This window comes from Xyrauchen texanus, chromosome 8, assembly GCF_025860055.1.
Source record: "Xyrauchen texanus isolate HMW12.3.18 chromosome 8, RBS_HiC_50CHRs, whole genome shotgun sequence".
NCBI lineage: Eukaryota > Metazoa > Chordata > Actinopteri > Cypriniformes > Catostomidae > Xyrauchen > Xyrauchen texanus.
The window spans coordinates 19101947-19119448 of record NC_068283.1 but is presented as its reverse complement, the minus strand read 5'-3'; the positions used below and the strand labels follow the sequence as shown (position 1 = coordinate 19119448).

Below are 17502 nucleotides of genomic sequence, written 5' to 3'. Positions count from 1 at the left end.
TCTCCATCCACTTGCATTTTAGGGACCAGCTGAGTTAATATATTTTTCTATTTTTCTTCAAATGTATTTTGGTGAAGAAAGAAAGTCATACACACCTGGGATATCATAAGGGTAAATTATGAAAGAATGAGTGAACTATCCTTTAAAGACCCTACACACAAAGATTTGAGCTTTGTGGCTTTTTGTCCATGTGTGTTAGCTATGAGGCCATCTACATGCTAGTATACCTCTAACAGTTAAAAGAATATACACATTTAAACTAAAGGGTCCTTTAAAAAAGTGTAAGTCCTTGGCTATGTCCTGTCCAATCTTACCCCTTTCATAAGAAAAGCATCAACACAGGAAAGAAAACTGAACTTGTCAAGCAAATTCAAAGTGTCTTTAAAAGTCACATTGTATTTAAAGTGCATGTACAATAGGAATTTATGTTGAATGTTGAGCTGAGTCTGAGAACATCAAACATGACTTTGCTTTGCATGTGTCTGTCCTTGACAGTGTGTGGGAGATCATAGGACAGGCAGATGGAGGTCTTTCAGTGCTGAGAACATTTCGACTTCTGCGTGTCCTCAAACTGGTGCGCTTCCTCCCTGCACTTCGCAGACAGCTGGTGGTCCTCATGAAGACTATGGACAATGTGGCGACATTCTGCATGCTGCTCATGTTGTTCATCTTCACTTTCAGGTGCTGACCACACCCACACCACATTCAACTAATCAGAACAAAGCCTGGTGCCCAATGCCACAGAGATTATAATCTTAACAGTTTGCTTTAGAAAATACTGTAAGTGGTTATAGTAATTAAACTAATTGTAGGGAGTTTTCATCGTGTTGAATTTTTGTTATTATCTACAGTAAATCCATGAACATTTCTACTGAAGTTTCTGTTGAAGAATTATGGACAGAATTATGTTCAAGAACAGAGCTTGTATATTATTATGCACTTACATATTTATGAATTGAATTTTTATGTTATTGTTAACACAGCATTCTTGGAATGCACCTGTTTGGATGCAAATTCAGCCTAAAGATGGAGAATGGAGACACAATTCCAGACAGGAAAAACTTTGACTCCCTGCTGTGGGCCATTGTCACTGTGTTTCAGGTCAGAACAGACTGTGTTGCTCTTTCTCTTGTGTAACACCCCGAGGGGTGATCTAAGACTACGCCACCCCTCGATTTTACCTTAGGGCTGAGGGGAGCTCTAGTAATTAAACAACAAGGGTTATAGGAAAGTTAACACCTTTATATTGTAATATATATTTAAAAACATTTACTGTTATATTTAAGCCAACCAAGATAAAAAACTGCCACTTCCCCTGTTTGAACAACCTAGAGAACCACTGAGCTACACATACACATGTGCTAATTTCACTGCATATCATAAGTGTATACAGCAAGCCTTAATCCCTAAACACCCACTGAAGATAGATGAATCACACTGGTTTCACAGCCAAATATAAAGCACCATACTCACATCAACCGTGTGACACCCAAAGCTCAAATAATAGCCCCTTAGGTCACTAATGGGCTATTATTTCCACTACACAGTACCAGTTCGCCTCGGCTCAACTCGACTCGACTTTGTTTGGTTTTCCACTGTGTAAAAGTTGTACCTGTACCTGCTTTCGGGTACTTTTTTCGTACCACCTCCGGCGAGGTTCTGAGCGGGCTGAGGCGATACTAAAATGTGACGTAAAAACAATGCCGACTGCTGATTGGTCAGAGAGAATCGTCACTATTCACTGCGTCATCATTGCGCGCGCCAGACGGAGTATCCAGAATAACTCCGCCATTTTTAAATAGTTTGCACATATATAGCCTACAAAACTATTATTATGGCACAGCGGGAACGCCATTTACAGATGGCACTCGATGATGCAGCACATGCCCGAGAACTCGAAGCGGCTTTAAGGAGATTGCTGCAATGTTAGCTATGTTAGCATAACTTACCCTCTTGCGTCGGCTTTGAACGACCGGATTCGTCTCGTAGTCTGAACTCTGTAGTAATTCCCAAACTCTCCTGTTTTTTTCAGCAGTGTTTCGTTTTGCTGCCCTCAGCCTCTCATGAAACAACGTTTGTCTTCTTGCTGTGAGAAACAGCCACATCCCGAGGATCAAAAACAGCATACACTCGATTTCCTCCATTGTCCTGTGTGTGTGGGTAGCGGATGTGTGTCGCGTATAAGATTGCGTCACGGCAGTTTCCTGCGGTGTCGCTATGACGACCGGGTATTATTTGTGGCGGTACTGTCTGCAATGGAAAACGGAGCGAAAAGCGAGCCGAGTCGAGGCAAGCCGAGGCGAGGCAAGCCGAAGCGAGCTGGTACTGGTAATGGAAAAGCGCCATATATGGGGTGGGCACTCCAAACTGCCCTGGTTATAGGCAAGGCCTTTAACACAATTAAAAAAAAACAATTAACAATTATATGAAAAAAGATAAATCAAACCAAAATACCACTCACCAGCAATTATCCAGTAGTCTACTACAAAACTCAATGCTGGCTAGGAAGGGGAAAAAAACAAAAACAAACAACAATACATTCAAAACTGGGAGAGGCAGTAGTCCTTCACATGCCAAAATCTAACAAACTGAAAAGGAAAGACAAAAAAACAAAACAAAAAAGATCAGTGACTTGCAACAAAAGTATCCAACACCTTATAAAGCACCAGCCTGACAAACAAATGAAGATAAACTAGCTCAGTCAATCAGGCAGTGTTTTTGTATTGTTTAAAACACAGCTCTGCCTCAGTTCACAGAGTAGAAAAGAAGAGCAATTTTTTTGAATCTCTAGAATAGAACCTGTATCATGTAAAAATGTGAAGAATGTAAAGTATGCAGCCAATAACTAATTTTATATTTTACATTTATGCATTTGGTAGACTAATTATTTTAGATTTTGGATAAACATGAATTTACATCCCTCACAGAATTGTTTGTATATATTCAGGGTTAAATAAATATTTAAATAATATAACATATGTTAATTCTATATGTAAATAAAAATATTTAGCTAATATTAACTACACATTTACCTGTAATTTTAAATGTAACATTTACAGTATATTTAAAATGTGAAGCTATATTTGATATTTGTTAATCCTTTAAATTTATATAAATACTTTTCATGTGGATTTAGGATATACCTTGTACATAAAGATGTAGCATTTTGGAATATTTATGTAAGCCTTTCTTCTTTTTTTTAAGTGACATTTGAAACAAATGTTATTTCTTTGTGCTAAATCTGGTGACATGAAATAGTTTTTGCAGCTCATTTAGTTCTACAATTGACATCCTGGTAGTGAAAGCCTGTTCATTTCATCTTGCATCAGCACAATTTCCTGTGATAAAGCTGAGCTGCTGAACCTGCATTGTAACTGCATAGTAACATGCACATTTAGGGCACCTATTCTCACTTGATTATCTCTACAGCATTTGTGGTTTAAAAATACTTAATTGCTGTACTGGGACAGCCAATTACTTTGACTTCAGGAAGCAGAAGAACTATATAAAAATAAATAATTTTTGAAGTTTCAAGGATATACACCATCAATTACTGTTTGTTTCCCCCACAAATCAAGGTTTACTGGAATACACATACACAAAACACTACTCTATTACACATTTAATTAATATATCAGTTTTTCCCCTGATTTTACCTTTGTTCTGCTGCTCTCTGTCCTCCTGTATTTCTTAGAGAAACTGTTTGTGTTTCAGATTCTGACTCAGGAGGACTGGAATGTGGTTCTCTACAATGGAATGGCTTCCACCACGCCATGGGCTGCTCTTTATTTTGTGGCTCTGATGACTTTTGGGAATTACGTGCTCTTTAACCTGCTGGTGGCCATCTTAGTGGAGGGATTTCAGGCAGAGGTTACGAAAAACATTCTCTTTAGTTGGCTCAATTTCATTAATTTTAGGGATGAATTCATTGCAGAGTTAAGCCACTGTAGTGTCCAGTATTTCAGCACAAAAACATGCCTCATATTCAACCACTGTCCAGTTTAACCAGGCACCAAATGCACTGCCATAACAGTGTGACATGAGTATTTAAATTAGCCAGCATAAACGTACTCTACCTTCTATCTATGTAAATTAGGCTTATTGTAAATTTTACTTTTTCACTAAACTGAGTGCTTTTTGCATGTTGCAATTAAAGGGTTAGTTCACCCAAAAATTTGAATTATCTCATCATTTACTCACCTTCATGGCATCCCAGATGTTTATGACTTACTTTCATCAGCAGAACACAAACAAATATTTTTAGAAGAATATCTCAACTCCATACAATCCAAGTGAATGGTGATGAGCACTTTAAACCTCCAAAAAGGACAGACAGTCATATTAAAAGTAACCCTTTGGACTCCAGTGGTTAAATTATTGTCTTCTAAAGCGAAACGATTGCTTTGAGAGAGAAACAGATCAATATTTAAGTCCTTTTCACTAAACTTGTTTACTTTTGATCACTCTCCTATACACGTTCATGAGAGAATCCAGTTCACGCAGCAGATCGCAGTAGTATGCTGCATCCACAACAACCGCTCAATAATGAAGGGAATTGTGCAGTGCAAATTGCATTCAGCACAAGATTTTTGGCCGTGTGCTTTGTTAATTTGCATGATTGGTTAATTTGTATTCATTTCTAATTTTTCTTTAGTAGATTGTGTGTTAAAACCATTCAGACAGCACATGCAAATAAACAATGCTATTCATTCTTATTGATATCCCATCACAAAAGGAAGTTTATACATTTTGCTTCTTTCTTAAGGATGCAGGTTTATGCACACTCTAAGATTCTGTCTTCACTCTCTGGATAGTCTAGGTAATTATACTGCAATACTGGTACTGTGTTGCAGTTCTTAGGCCCATCTGTCATGCTGGGGGCTGTGTGAATTGTGAACTGGTTATGAGTAGGTGTAAACCTGCAAAGGCTAAAACAAACACTAACTTAATGTAACCGGTGGCTCGCGACACCAGTTATGAAAACACTTGTCTGCGTTGTGAAGCGTTGTGGAGACAGACACGGGACAACAGGCGGCGGTTTCACTGTGTTTACTGATACACAAAACATACAAGAGCAGCGTCTGAGTAAATCGCCCTTATATTGCTCTATAAAACAAATGTGATGTACATATAATCAACATGTGCTTTCACATATAGGCCAAAGACAAAAATACAACTTAATTATGGTAAAATGATCAAAATAACCACACAGATAATTAAAATAACATAATACACATAACTTGCAGTGAAGATATTGACATAAATGCAACAATTAAAATAAAGATTAATTACGATTAACAGGAGCCACAAATAACTCACCTCTTCTGTGCATTAACAATGCCAAGAGGAAAAGGAGGAGACAAAACAGTAAATTGTGTAGGCTCATGATGACATCACAGCAATTAAAGGGGAAAAACGCTAATTCTTTAGGCAAGTATACCAGATATATATGAAAATAAACATTTTGTGTGAATTATAATAAATAATACATATGTTTTAAGTCTTTTAACAGTACACTTTCTGTCCCTGTTACATTAACACAACCCTAACAGAAACACAGATCTAATAGTCAGAACAGTCATATTGATAGCAGGGGCACCTCAGCTGTCTGTATGCACAGCAGGCTCAAGCTGAGTGAAGGGCAGTTTGTTGTTGATGCCAGAGGCCTGCGTCCTCAGAGAGAGTGACTTTTGTTTGGCTTCACTGCAGACTGAATAACACTTTAGTAGGCTGAGCATTTATTAAAACACTGTGTGCTGTCCACAATAATCTCTTGCGCTTTGCAGGGGGATGCTAACAAATCGGACGTGGATGAGGAAAAGAGGTCGGTGAAGTTTGAAGAGGAGAAGAAGATGGGGGAATTACGAGCCACAGGTTACTTCCATTTTTTGCATCATAAAATGTTCTTCAAGGTTGAAAAGTTAAATTACTTTAATGCGTGAGTGTACACATGCACTTTTTACACTACATAAATTTATTTTGACCATAACATGCTCTTTCATTCAGTTAAATCAGTTATAGTCTGGGCAATAAAAAGGGCAATGGCCCTCCAGAGTCACATTAAAGGGATAGTTCACCCAAAAATGAAATTTCACTCATGATTTACTCACCCTCCTGGCATCCCAGATTTGCATGACTTTATTTCTTCTGCAGAACACAAATGAAGATTTTTAGAAGAACATTTCAGCTCTGTAGGTGGATACAATGCAATTGAATAGGTGCCAAAAGTTTTAAAATCCATATAACGTCAGCATAAAAGTAATCCATATGACTGGTTAAATCCATGTATTCAGTCACAATATGATATGTGTGGGTAAGAAACATATCAGTATTTAAGGAATCTTTGGTCATAAATTCTCCTCCCTACCCAGTAGGTGGCGGTATGCTCAAATAATGTGAATCACCAAAAAAAGGAGGAGGAGAAAGTGAAAGTGAAAGAAAAAGGACTTAAATATCTGTTTCTCACCCACACCTATCGTATCGCTTCAATACATATGGATTTAACCACCAGAGTTGTCTGGAGTACTTTTATGTTGCCCTTATGGGGTTTTTGGAGCTTCAAAGTTTTGGCACCCATTCACTTGCATTGAAAGGACCTGCAGAGCTGAGATAGTCTTCTAAAAATCTTCAAACGTGTTCTGCTGAATAAAGAATCTGTTCTGTGTTCTGCTGAATCATTCACATATGGGATGGCATGAGTGTGAGTAAATGATAAGATAATTTTCATTTTGTATAAACTAATCAAATTACCCATTCCACATATGTGAATCTATTGGGGGAAAGCCCTTTTATGTGTTCTTCTGCCATTTACGTTGCTTGGCAAATATATATATATTTTTTTTTAAGTAATAGTGATGGCTTTCATCAAATAACCCATAGTTTTCATTTCCACCAATAGAATTGAAGATGTACTCTCTGATGATGTCAGCGAATGGCCATGTGGATCCTCGAGGCACTTTGCCACCACCAGTCATCATGCGCACTGCCGCCACACCCATGCCCACTCCAAAGAGTTCTCTTGGCCCTGAATCAGTGCTTGGTTTGAAGTCAAGGCGGGGTAGTGGGGTCTCAATAGATCCAAATGCCTTTGATCAGAAATCCCTGGTAAGAAAAAACTTTGGTTATCCTATATAATCAATGTATCAACCTTTGTCAGTCCATATGTCAACCCATTTCAGTGACATTGTAAAGACGGATCGATCGAGCATGATTGTGCAAAGACAATTGTCATATTATTCATTACATTGTTAATGTTACTGGGATGGTGGCATATGTTCAGGGCTGATAACCAGAAGGTTGCTGGTTCAATCCCTATGATGAGCGAGCCATGTCCCATCCCCATTGTACATCTGAGTTAGGCACTTTACCCTAAGTGTTCATAAGTGTACTACAAATCACTTTGGATAATAGCATCTTCTTAATGACTACTCACTTACTGTGTATTTACTTACAGTAAGTATGCTTAATATATAATTATTTTATATTATTTTGTAATTATTTGTAATTACAAATTGTTAGTGTTATTGCTATAGTACTTATTTGAGGACTCACATTTATTTTTTAATGATTATGTTAATGACATCTAGAGAACAGGGTTGCCAATTAATGCCTACAGTACAGTATACTGTATTTATAAAATACAGTTTCATGATAGCAAATAAGATATACATAGAATTGCTGAATTTAAACACTTATTTTATTCAACAATTACTCAAAATTCACATTATATTATCCTTAAAAAAAAAAAAAAAAGGTGATTTTAGAAAAGATTATTTTGGTATTTGTTTAGGGATTATAAAATAATAATAATAAAAAACCTAAAGGCTTGGTCACATAATGAAATTCTGCAATCGAGGAAGGCGTGATGCTGAGTGAGTGTGACACATGCAAAGAGGACTTGTCAAGCAGTCTATTTTTATTATTCAGTGTAGCTATGTTGGAAGCACTGCCCACACAGAGGTCAACGCCAAACCAAGCAACTTTCTATTGGTCAATGCTGCGAATTTGCGTGTAAAATGTTCATACTTAAATCAAATTTAATCCCTGCGGTACAAAGGTAAATGTGAGTGAGCTTAACCCAAGTGTGTAGAATAGTATTTTGGCTTGACTAAGCCAAAGAAATTAGCTACAGTAATATGTGTAATGGACCCTGTGTAATGTGGTAAACTTGTATTATTTCTCTATCCCAGACCAGCCCAAGAAGATCTCCCTGCCAGCCCCGTGGCTCAGGCAGCAACTGGGGAAGCCGCAGGTCAAGTTGGAATGGTTTAGGGCGAGCGCCGAGTTTGAAAAGGAAGGATGCATCTGGAGAAAGAGAGTCTCTGCTGTATGGGGAGGGTAAGGGCAGTTTTGAGGATGAAATCTCAGAGGGCGAGAAAATGGGCAATACCAGTGGGGGCTCATTGCAGCACCCCTGCTCTCTAGATATCCCTGAGCTGCACCAGAGCCTCAGCTTGAGCCCGTTAGGAGAGTACCATGACTGTAATGGAAGAACTCGGCACCTTCCCACTGACCTTCCAACCACCCTTGGCAAAGAAGACTCTCTTGCAGAGGAAGAATTGGATGATGTAAGTATATGGTATAGGTTTTGTTTTGTTAAGTCAGAAGGGGTTAATGCCCATTTTTCCAAAGATGCCCTCCCAGGGGTTTATCTTGTGAGGAGAATAATTGTGATGCTGTAATTGATTTGGCTTGGTGGTTTGAAAACTATAATTGTTTTTCTTGGTGAGGGGAACGTGACCTTTTGTTGTCAGTGTGATGAAATCTAAGCACACAAGAGACTTTGTCTTGAAATTGAGGCTCAAGTGCTGGAAAATAAACAGAAAAAAACAGGCTGCTTTTCTCTGTTAGATGAGTAAGGGAAAGGAGGTTTGTGTTTGGATTAGGGATTTCAATTTTCAGACATTTTCATAATTGATAGCTGTGGAAATTTATAATCAATTAATCAATAACATTAATATCGCAAAACTCATGCGGAGGACTCAAAATAATATATGCATGTAGCCTTTTGTTTAAATATAATTTAAATTAATACACTTAAGGAATACAAGTGTTGGCATTTTCCTGTTAAAATATACCTAGTTGAATGTATTTTAATTCAGTGTAATTAAAAAAAAATTTGTTTAATTAGTTTAATTACTGTTAATTAGGCTACTGTTAAAAATAACTTGTATACAAAATATATCATTTGTATACATATTTGAGTTCTTTAAAACTTCATATTGTGAATTGTGAGATATTTCGGACCTTTGGACTTCCAGTATATTTTTATTTGAAATTATGTCAAATCATAACATGCTGCATAAACATAGTACATGGCATACTTTCTAAGGTGATGGTGAGATATCAGCTGAATGTGCTTTAGTGCTTTCCCGTTGATCACTGACATACTTGTAGGTTGGGATGAAATGAGGAGATCAACAGTGCTTGTTGTCATGTTGTAATTCAACACACTGTGTGCTGAAAGCATTAATGTTCATTTATGGAGGAACGCTCCAACACTGCTACATTGGGCCCGAAAGTATTTTCAGCTGTGTGCCTTCTTCTGTGATTTGGATCAACGTCTGCTTTCATGATTTCTGGATGTATTTGTCCTGAAAATAATGAATCGACGGTTGATAAGCTTAATTGATCAAATTATAAACAACAATTAATACATTTTCGATTCATCATTAACATCCCTAGCTTGGATTAAGTGGTTTGTGGCATAAATTCTTTGACAATTACGATTGACAATTCTAAGACACATTCAATGTCATTTTTGGTGTTCTTGAGCAGTTCCTGGAATGATTACAATGAAAATGCCATGATATAAGAAATAAGAAAAGATCCTGTACACTGCTGTAGTTTGCAGAGAATACTTAATATTTATTGACACTCCAACATTTTGGTCATATGCCCACCTGCTTGTAAAATATGAGGTGTGTGAGGGGTCTTTTGTGTTTCATAATATTGCAATGCAAGTTGTGTGTTCATTTGTCTTCTTTTTTGTATCTTTTCTTGTCACAGAAATAGGAGTTATGCATCATGAAGTAGTTATTACTTAGTTGTTAAATAAAAACTGACTTTAAATTGTAGTGTCAAAAGGTACAGTGCGGTGTTAATGGAAACATAATTGACTGCACAGAGCACTTCCATAACACAGACAACTTGAGGTTGATTGGAAATGTTTTTCTAATGATTTCTCACAATTACATTACCATCAGTTATCATTAATAACAGCAGGCTCATGTGTCATTTCTGCAAATGACTTACTAACCGAGTTGCTAGCAAATCAATTTGACGTTGAGACAAAATTGACTTTAATTGTGCAAAATGTATATTGGAGAAAATACATTTGCAAAATGAATGGTTAAGTCACCTCGACATGATGTTTCAGTAATGCAATTCATCAAAATTGTATAAGCATGCATTTGAATTTTCTTCTTCCACACTTAAAAAATAGAGAGCTCATCCTTCATAATGAATTAAGGCCATTAACCTAATGCTTGGAGGTACAAAAAAAATTCTGTAAACATCTCAGTGTTCTGTAGAAGTTAGTGGCTAGAGCTGTAGACACTTTTCTTGTTCTCTTTTCTGAGTTTGTTCTTGTGTTACAGAGCTTCTGTTTACGTCTAAAGAAAACACTGGAAGCATTTAAACCTAAGTGGTGCAAAGATCATGAAGATTGGTCACTTTATCTGTTATCTCCTCAGAACAAGTAGGTATTTCCCATCTCATAGCATCTACTGACCAGTGTGTCCTTTCAAAGTTCACTTTTGTAAACATTATACAATTCCTCTAGGTTTCGGATGGCATGTCAAAGGTTAATTTCTCACAAGATCTTCGATCATGTGGTGTTGGTATTCATCTTCCTGAATTGTATCACCATTGCTCTAGAGAGGCCCAATATTCAGTCATCTGTAAGTGACTTGTCCTTAAAGGGATATTTGTCTCAAAAAAAGAATTCTGTCATAATTTACTCACTTGTTCACAGTGGCTTGCTAAAATCAGCTCAATTTGTTGCATGAGCACTCAATCCACTGTAAGGGTGCACTGGAAAACAAAGAATTGTTCAGCAAAATCAAGGCAACGTGATGTAATTGTCTTAATAATTGCCCTCAGTAACATTGGTCAACATTTAGTCAATATGAATTTGCTTGTTCACACAATTATCTATTCACAATAAAAGAACATTTTGATATTGATGCCATTTAAATTACTTTTACATGAAGAAGGCAGCACGTACAATTGTTTGACACAGACACACAATAGACCTCAAGCCTTAACATGCAAACCTCAATAACGGTGAAAATCAACAAATCTCATTAAAGATGAGCTCTTAACATTACCACACAACAATTAATTAACAAAATAAAACAATAACAGCATTATTAAAGTCAGCAAACAGCAAAAAAACAGTATATATGCAATGCATGCTGGGAACTCGCAAATCAGCAGTATTGTTCAAAATGAAATTATTCTTTCAGACAACTCTCTTAGGCTTGTTGAGACAACATTTGGTGGAATATTGTTGGTCTAAAGTGTGTTTTTATGTAGATGCAAAGTAATTGACATTTTGTAGTAACTGTGACTCAATATACCGCATAAGCTGGATAAAATGCAATTACATTTTTTACAGTGCAAGTAAATTATGACAGGTTCCCTCATTTTTATTCCTTTAAAAGTCATTTTTTTATCTAGTGTTTGTTATGGCCATGCTTGTACAGAATGGATGATTTGGTTAACTCCCTTTTGTTTTTCATTTCAGGAGCGGGTATTTCTCAGTATTTCTAATTATGTTTTCACTGTGATCTTTGTTGCTGAAATGACTGTGAAGGTATTGATGATGTAGTCTTTTTTTATATGTAGAGTGCATTAATTATCCAAAGTCATCTCACAGACTCAATATGGCTTGTCTTAAAGGTGGTGGCCCTTGGCTTCTGCTCTGGGAAGCACAGTTACCTACAGAGCACCTGGAATGTTCTGGATGGTGTTCTAGTCTTCGTCTCTCTCATTGACATTCTGGTCTCTCTGGCTTCCACGGGTGGGAACAGAATCTTTGGCATCCTAAGGGTTCTTCGTCTGCTGAGAACTCTGCGGCCTCTCAGGTAAGCAAACAAAGGTTGCAACCCTCAGTAAGTACCTGTCTCACTGAGCCGCAACCAATCAATGAAATCCATTGCCCCTGTTAAGGATTAAAAAAAAAGTTAATTATGTGGTCGTATTAATTCTAGACTACACACTGAAAGCCTGTTCTCTCAAAGCTTTTGACTAAATCGTTTCAAAATGCAGGGCAGTTCTGCGTGCTGCTCATGTACATAAATTCATAAATTTAACAGAATTGTCCTATAGGCTAAAAAAAGACGTGCATAAGTTACCCAGTGGTTTACAATAAAAAATAAAATAAACATTTAAAATAAAAACATCATAACTAACTAAATTGATCTCGTAACATGAAGTTTAGCTTCATACGCAAACGCTGTCATAGAATAATGCATTTATTTGATAGTTTATAATTAAATTATAAACAAAGCATTTCACTGCTCAAAATATCCTAATATTTTATTGAGCATGGTTGAATGTTGTGAATGGTGGACAAATGCTGTAAAAGAATGTATATTAAGCAGCTCGTCAATGCTTTGAAAATAGTCAATCAAAAAGTTACACAGTTAATTCATCAAGCTATTATGGAGCAGTTCAAGCTGACAACACTGTGTGGACCACAAGAGACTACAGATGCCTACATGTGTAGATACATTATGCTTAAAAAGACTTAATATCCAATAGTAATACTATTTTTATGTATTTTTATTTCGATATGCTGTTTTTAGTAAACTGTGGGAGACATGATGTGGGTGACTTGACTCAATGAAATTCTTGATTTTAAGTTTTTAACCACGATGAAACCGCAGTGCGAGCACCGTCTTGGCTGCACAAACAGTACACACAATTTGACCAGTTGTCAGGTCCTGTGTCATATAAAACTGCCTTGTTTAGTTTCTATTACATTGGAGACATACCCGTCTTTATGTTTTTGTCATGCCAGCAACCTCTGTAGTCAATGTATACATTGGTCTCTGTAGTAACATTCTATCATATTGGTTGACTGATGAGTGTGCCAGCGCATGTGTGTATGTGTGTGTGTGTGTGTGTGTGTGTGTGTGTGTGTGTGTGTGTGTGTGTGTGTGTGTGTGTTTGCTTAAACACAGTGAAACATCTCTGGCTACTTTTATGACTTCAGAGGCTAATACAGCTGCATGCAGATAGAGATATGTTCATTCGTCTCTGTTTTGATATTTATTTATTTATTTCATTGCATCACAATGTTTTTTATTTGTTTGTTTTTCACATAAATAGAGTGATTAGTCGTGCTCCTGGACTGAAGCTGGTAGTGGAAACACTAATAACATCTCTTAGGCCCATTGGGAACATTGTGCTGATCTGCTGTGCATTCTTTATTGTCTTTGGCATTCTTGGAGTTCAGGTAAATGCTTTAAACACTACAACACTAAAGGGCATGGGTTAGATACCTAGGGAAATGCACATACTGATAAAACGTATAGCTTGAATGCACTATAAATCCGCACACATAAATGTGAATGTAAAGCAAATGTCTGATGTAAAAGACGCTACATAATTTTTAACACAAATATGAATGATTGTTTTGTTTGTTTTTTATAACAGTTTCAATATTATCTATTACAGCTCTTTAAAGGAAAGTTTTACCATTGTGAAGGTCTCAACACCAAAAACATCACCAACAAGTTTGACTGTCTTCAAGCAAACTTCAGATGGATTCGGAGAAAGTACAACTTTGACAATTTGGGACAGGTAATTATAATTCACCAGAAATTATAAATTGGAAGTTGTTAAGCTGAATGAAGCATCTGGCTGGCTGAAAAAGTGGGGTCATGTTGCCTTTGAAATTTATAGGATCTTCAGAAAGCGTTTTCTGGTCTAATATGCTTGAAATAATTCCCAGATGGCTATTAAGAGCCCCATAACTGCACTGAATGAATGATGGTTTCGTCTGCACTGTGTCTCTCTTCCACAGGCTCTTATGTCACTGTTCGTGCTATCCTGTAAGGACGGATGGGTGAATATAATGTACGACGGTCTGGATGCTGTGGGGGTGGACCAGCAGGTTTGGATTTGCTTTGCTTAATCAGGCCAATGATGTTACAATATTTGGGTAAATTACAAATAAGGATGTCCAAAATACTAAAAATTAGATGTCTAGTTTATATGCGCATTCTTAGAAATCGTATAAATGTTTTCATGATGATTTCATATATTTTTAAAAAACATTTACCATTTCCAACCAAACATTTATTTTAATGAGATAATAGAAGAGGTTGGGTAGTTAACGCATGTGACCATGGACATTTGTTTTATCAATATCAATATTTTAGTTTGAAATTTATATAAATTAATAAGGGAAAGTGTATATTTTAGGTCCTGTAACTGTCAACATATCTTTTAAGTTTTTCACCATTTCTAATTTCATTAGATCATTTTAAATAGTCCTGTATTGTGACAAATGAATTTTGAAAAGTGCAAATATTTCATGCCATCTCAATTGATATGAAGTCATAAAATCTGCCTGCATAATAATTTTAAAAGATTTGCAAAATGCTGCTTAAAAATAGTTTTAGATTAAATCTAGCATATCACACGACAGGTTTCCAAAAGTATCTTAAGTACTCAGGAATTGCATTTGCAAATTGCAAATGTATTTTGTCAGATTCAGACAAAAAAAAAAAAAAAAACACATCATAGACCTATTTATCAAAAAAAAAAGAATCTAATTAATTTCCTAATTTTTCATCTAATGGCTGTGTCTCCTTGTTCCCCATGTCTGTCTCCATTGCAGCCTGTGCGCAACCATAACCCCTGGATGCTCCTCTACTTTATCTCTTTCCTCCTGATTGTCAGCTTTTTTGTACTGAACATGTTTGTGGGTGTGGTGGTGGAGAACTTCCACAAGTGTCGACAGGACCAGGAAGAAGAGGAGGCACGTATGCGCGAGGAGAAGAGGCAGCGGCTCCTGGAGAAAAAGCGCAGGAGTAAGGCGAAATGCGGGTCTGGTCGGTAGTCTATTTTTCTGAGCACTGCCTGCTTCCAGAGCCTGAGAGAGAAAGCTAAACAGATTTATAAAAAAAAAAGACAGTAATCAAAAGGCTGAAGAAATTATAAAAACCTTGCACATCTTGGCTCGAATCAGATGTCAGCCTTGGATTGTGATGGACTGCAGCATGCTCTTGCATGAGATCCCTGCACCACCAACCGCTGCATGAAAAGCAAGAGGAGTTTGCATAGCACATATTGGGTTAGCGTCATGACCAGACCGGTAGTAGCATCATTCTATGAGTATGTAGTGGATCAGGGTAAATGAAGATAAACACAGTGTGCATTATTGTTTGTTTAGTGAAAAGTCAAACATAGATATGGAAAGGGGAGAAGAATGTGTCCAAAAGGGTACTGTTAGAAAATCAAAGGGGACGTAGTGGGTATCGGTGACATTTAGATGCATTAGGGTTCGTTCAGGGCAGGGTGGTGACTTTTTATTTTTTATAAATTTCTTTTTGTTTCAAAATACACTTTTGGCTCAAAAATCAGAGGGTGCATTATGCTCTTGGGTTGGTGTTGATCATTTATTCTAGAGCGCAGAGCTTCCAGTTCAAACATGGGAAATTATATAAAGCTAAGTTATATCAGTTTATCCATTATTAAATAAATCATAGGTGGAGATTTCCATTGGTTACTCTCTGAGTGGCAGTCTTTATCAGTTTTGCATGCAGAGGGCACTATTAGTGTTGTCTGGTTCACTTCTGTGTGCATTAAAGACTCAAAGACAAATAAATGTGAAGAACTGTGTTCTTTGTTTAAGCACCATGCATGGCAGGGAAAAGCTACCTGATATATGGTCTTGAGTGTAAAACCTGACAGTTTTATCTACGTTTGTCGCACTCGGCTCCTCTAGCCTTTAATGCAGTCTGGAATAAATAGTGCATGTGAGTCTGACTTATTGCACTCATAGCTGAGTCTATAGCAGTATAGTTTTATTTTCCTAAATCTATTCAAAGTGTGCCTCAATCCATTCATCTGGGATAGATCTTAGGACATATCTCAAGACAGTTCTCACTACTAAAAGAGTGAGTTCAGCAGGACCAGGAGGCAAATATTTGTATGTCTGAAATATATCCAGTTATTTGTGGAATGATCCATTATACAGGCCCACTTGGAATCTGTGAACACAGTAATTGCATAATTGGAATGCCCAACATTCTGTTCTGCCCTACACATTTCACGATATTTAAAGAAATAGTTCACCCCAAAATGAAACTTCTGTCAATATTTATTCACCCTTGTTCCAAACCTGTATGACTGTCTTTCTTCTGCAGAGCACAAAATAATAGATTTTATAGAATGTCACAATCACTGATTTCCGTACAATGGCAGTTGATAGTGCCTCTCTTAAAGCTTATAAAGTCCCCAAAAGTGTCATAAAAGTAGTCCATGCAACTCATGCATAATATTCCAAGTCATCTGAAGGCATACGTTTAAAACTATGTATGATGAACAGGCCAAAATTCAAGTTGTTATTCAGCCTAAAATCAAATCAATTTATTGGTCAACTCAAAACAGTGATCAACCTCAAATCGAATTTAGTGACGTCAATGGTCACGTCTATAGCTTCAAACATTTGTAATTTTTTTACAAATTCAGGGTTTTAATTGGGCCGAAATGTTCTGAAGAAAAATATATATAAGTAATGGCAGTTTGTTTGTCAATCCATTCCATTTCTTGTATGCTCCTTTCCAGTTTTGATCCATTTCACACATTCTGTCACCATTTAGCGAGTGTACTTGCTTAAAAATCATTCAAATTTATTACATTAAGCATAATGCTTCACTCTTGTCAGTTGTGGACCCAGGTATATTCAAGAGCAGTACGTTCTCTAGAGCAGCACGAGACCCCCTGTAAACAGATTCCATCTGTGCTTGTCATTATCCCATCATATTGATAGACTGATTCTATGTGCAACTTTACAAAATTGTCTAGATGTCCATGAATGTTATATCTACTAAGGAAAGTTATTAGATGCATCGTGATGCTGTACTTGCATGTTTAAGTCTATTAGGTATTCAGTAGCTTAGAGGCTTCTCTCTTGGCATATGGTGTTTACTAGAAAACATGCTTTTATGGCAGACTCAGAAAGATGGATTCAAACAAAAATCAATTTTATGGTTGTTGTCATGTCCAATATATCGCCCACGAGACAACTAATCAATGTACATTCACCTTTAAGCTCTCCTTGAGAAAAACAAAGTAGAGTACGTCCCCCATACCCTGTGCCACACAAAGAAATCCTTTTATGTTTTCAGCACAGCATGTTCACCCAAAGCAGCATGCTTTAAGTTCATGAAGGCACGAGTGCTGCATGAGAGGGCTTTTGGTAAACAGATCTCTTTTAAGCAAATTATCACAATAATACCACATTATCACATTGATAGTAAG

At 36.9% G+C, this 17502-nt stretch overlaps 1 protein-coding gene across 4 annotated transcripts in view; it reads left to right on the top strand.

Moving 5' to 3' along the window:
- LOC127647333 (voltage-dependent T-type calcium channel subunit alpha-1H-like) overlaps positions 1 to 17502 on the top strand; it is a 115180-nt gene that overhangs the window by 86317 nt on the left and 11361 nt on the right. For 2 of the 4 annotated variants that reach the window (XM_052131507.1, XM_052131509.1), the window contains 14 exons: positions 496 to 681; positions 984 to 1101; positions 3715 to 3870; positions 5787 to 5874; positions 6899 to 7104; positions 8190 to 8567; positions 10599 to 10699; positions 10784 to 10901; positions 11750 to 11818; positions 11905 to 12089; positions 13339 to 13465; positions 13687 to 13812; positions 14036 to 14125; positions 14855 to 15047. In XM_052131507.1, the coding sequence (XP_051987467.1) occupies positions 496 to 681; positions 984 to 1101; positions 3715 to 3870; positions 5787 to 5874; positions 6899 to 7104; positions 8190 to 8567; positions 10599 to 10699; positions 10784 to 10901; positions 11750 to 11818; positions 11905 to 12089; positions 13339 to 13465; positions 13687 to 13812; positions 14036 to 14125; positions 14855 to 15047 (2141 nt within the window). Of the gene's footprint in view, positions 1 to 495; positions 682 to 983; positions 1102 to 3714; positions 3871 to 5786; positions 5875 to 6898; positions 7105 to 8189; positions 8568 to 10598; positions 10700 to 10783; positions 10902 to 11749; positions 11819 to 11904; positions 12090 to 13338; positions 13466 to 13686; positions 13813 to 14035; positions 14126 to 14854; positions 15069 to 17502 lie in introns of all 4 variants that reach the window. The other 2 variants (XM_052131508.1, XM_052131505.1) reach the window with 2 other exon arrangements.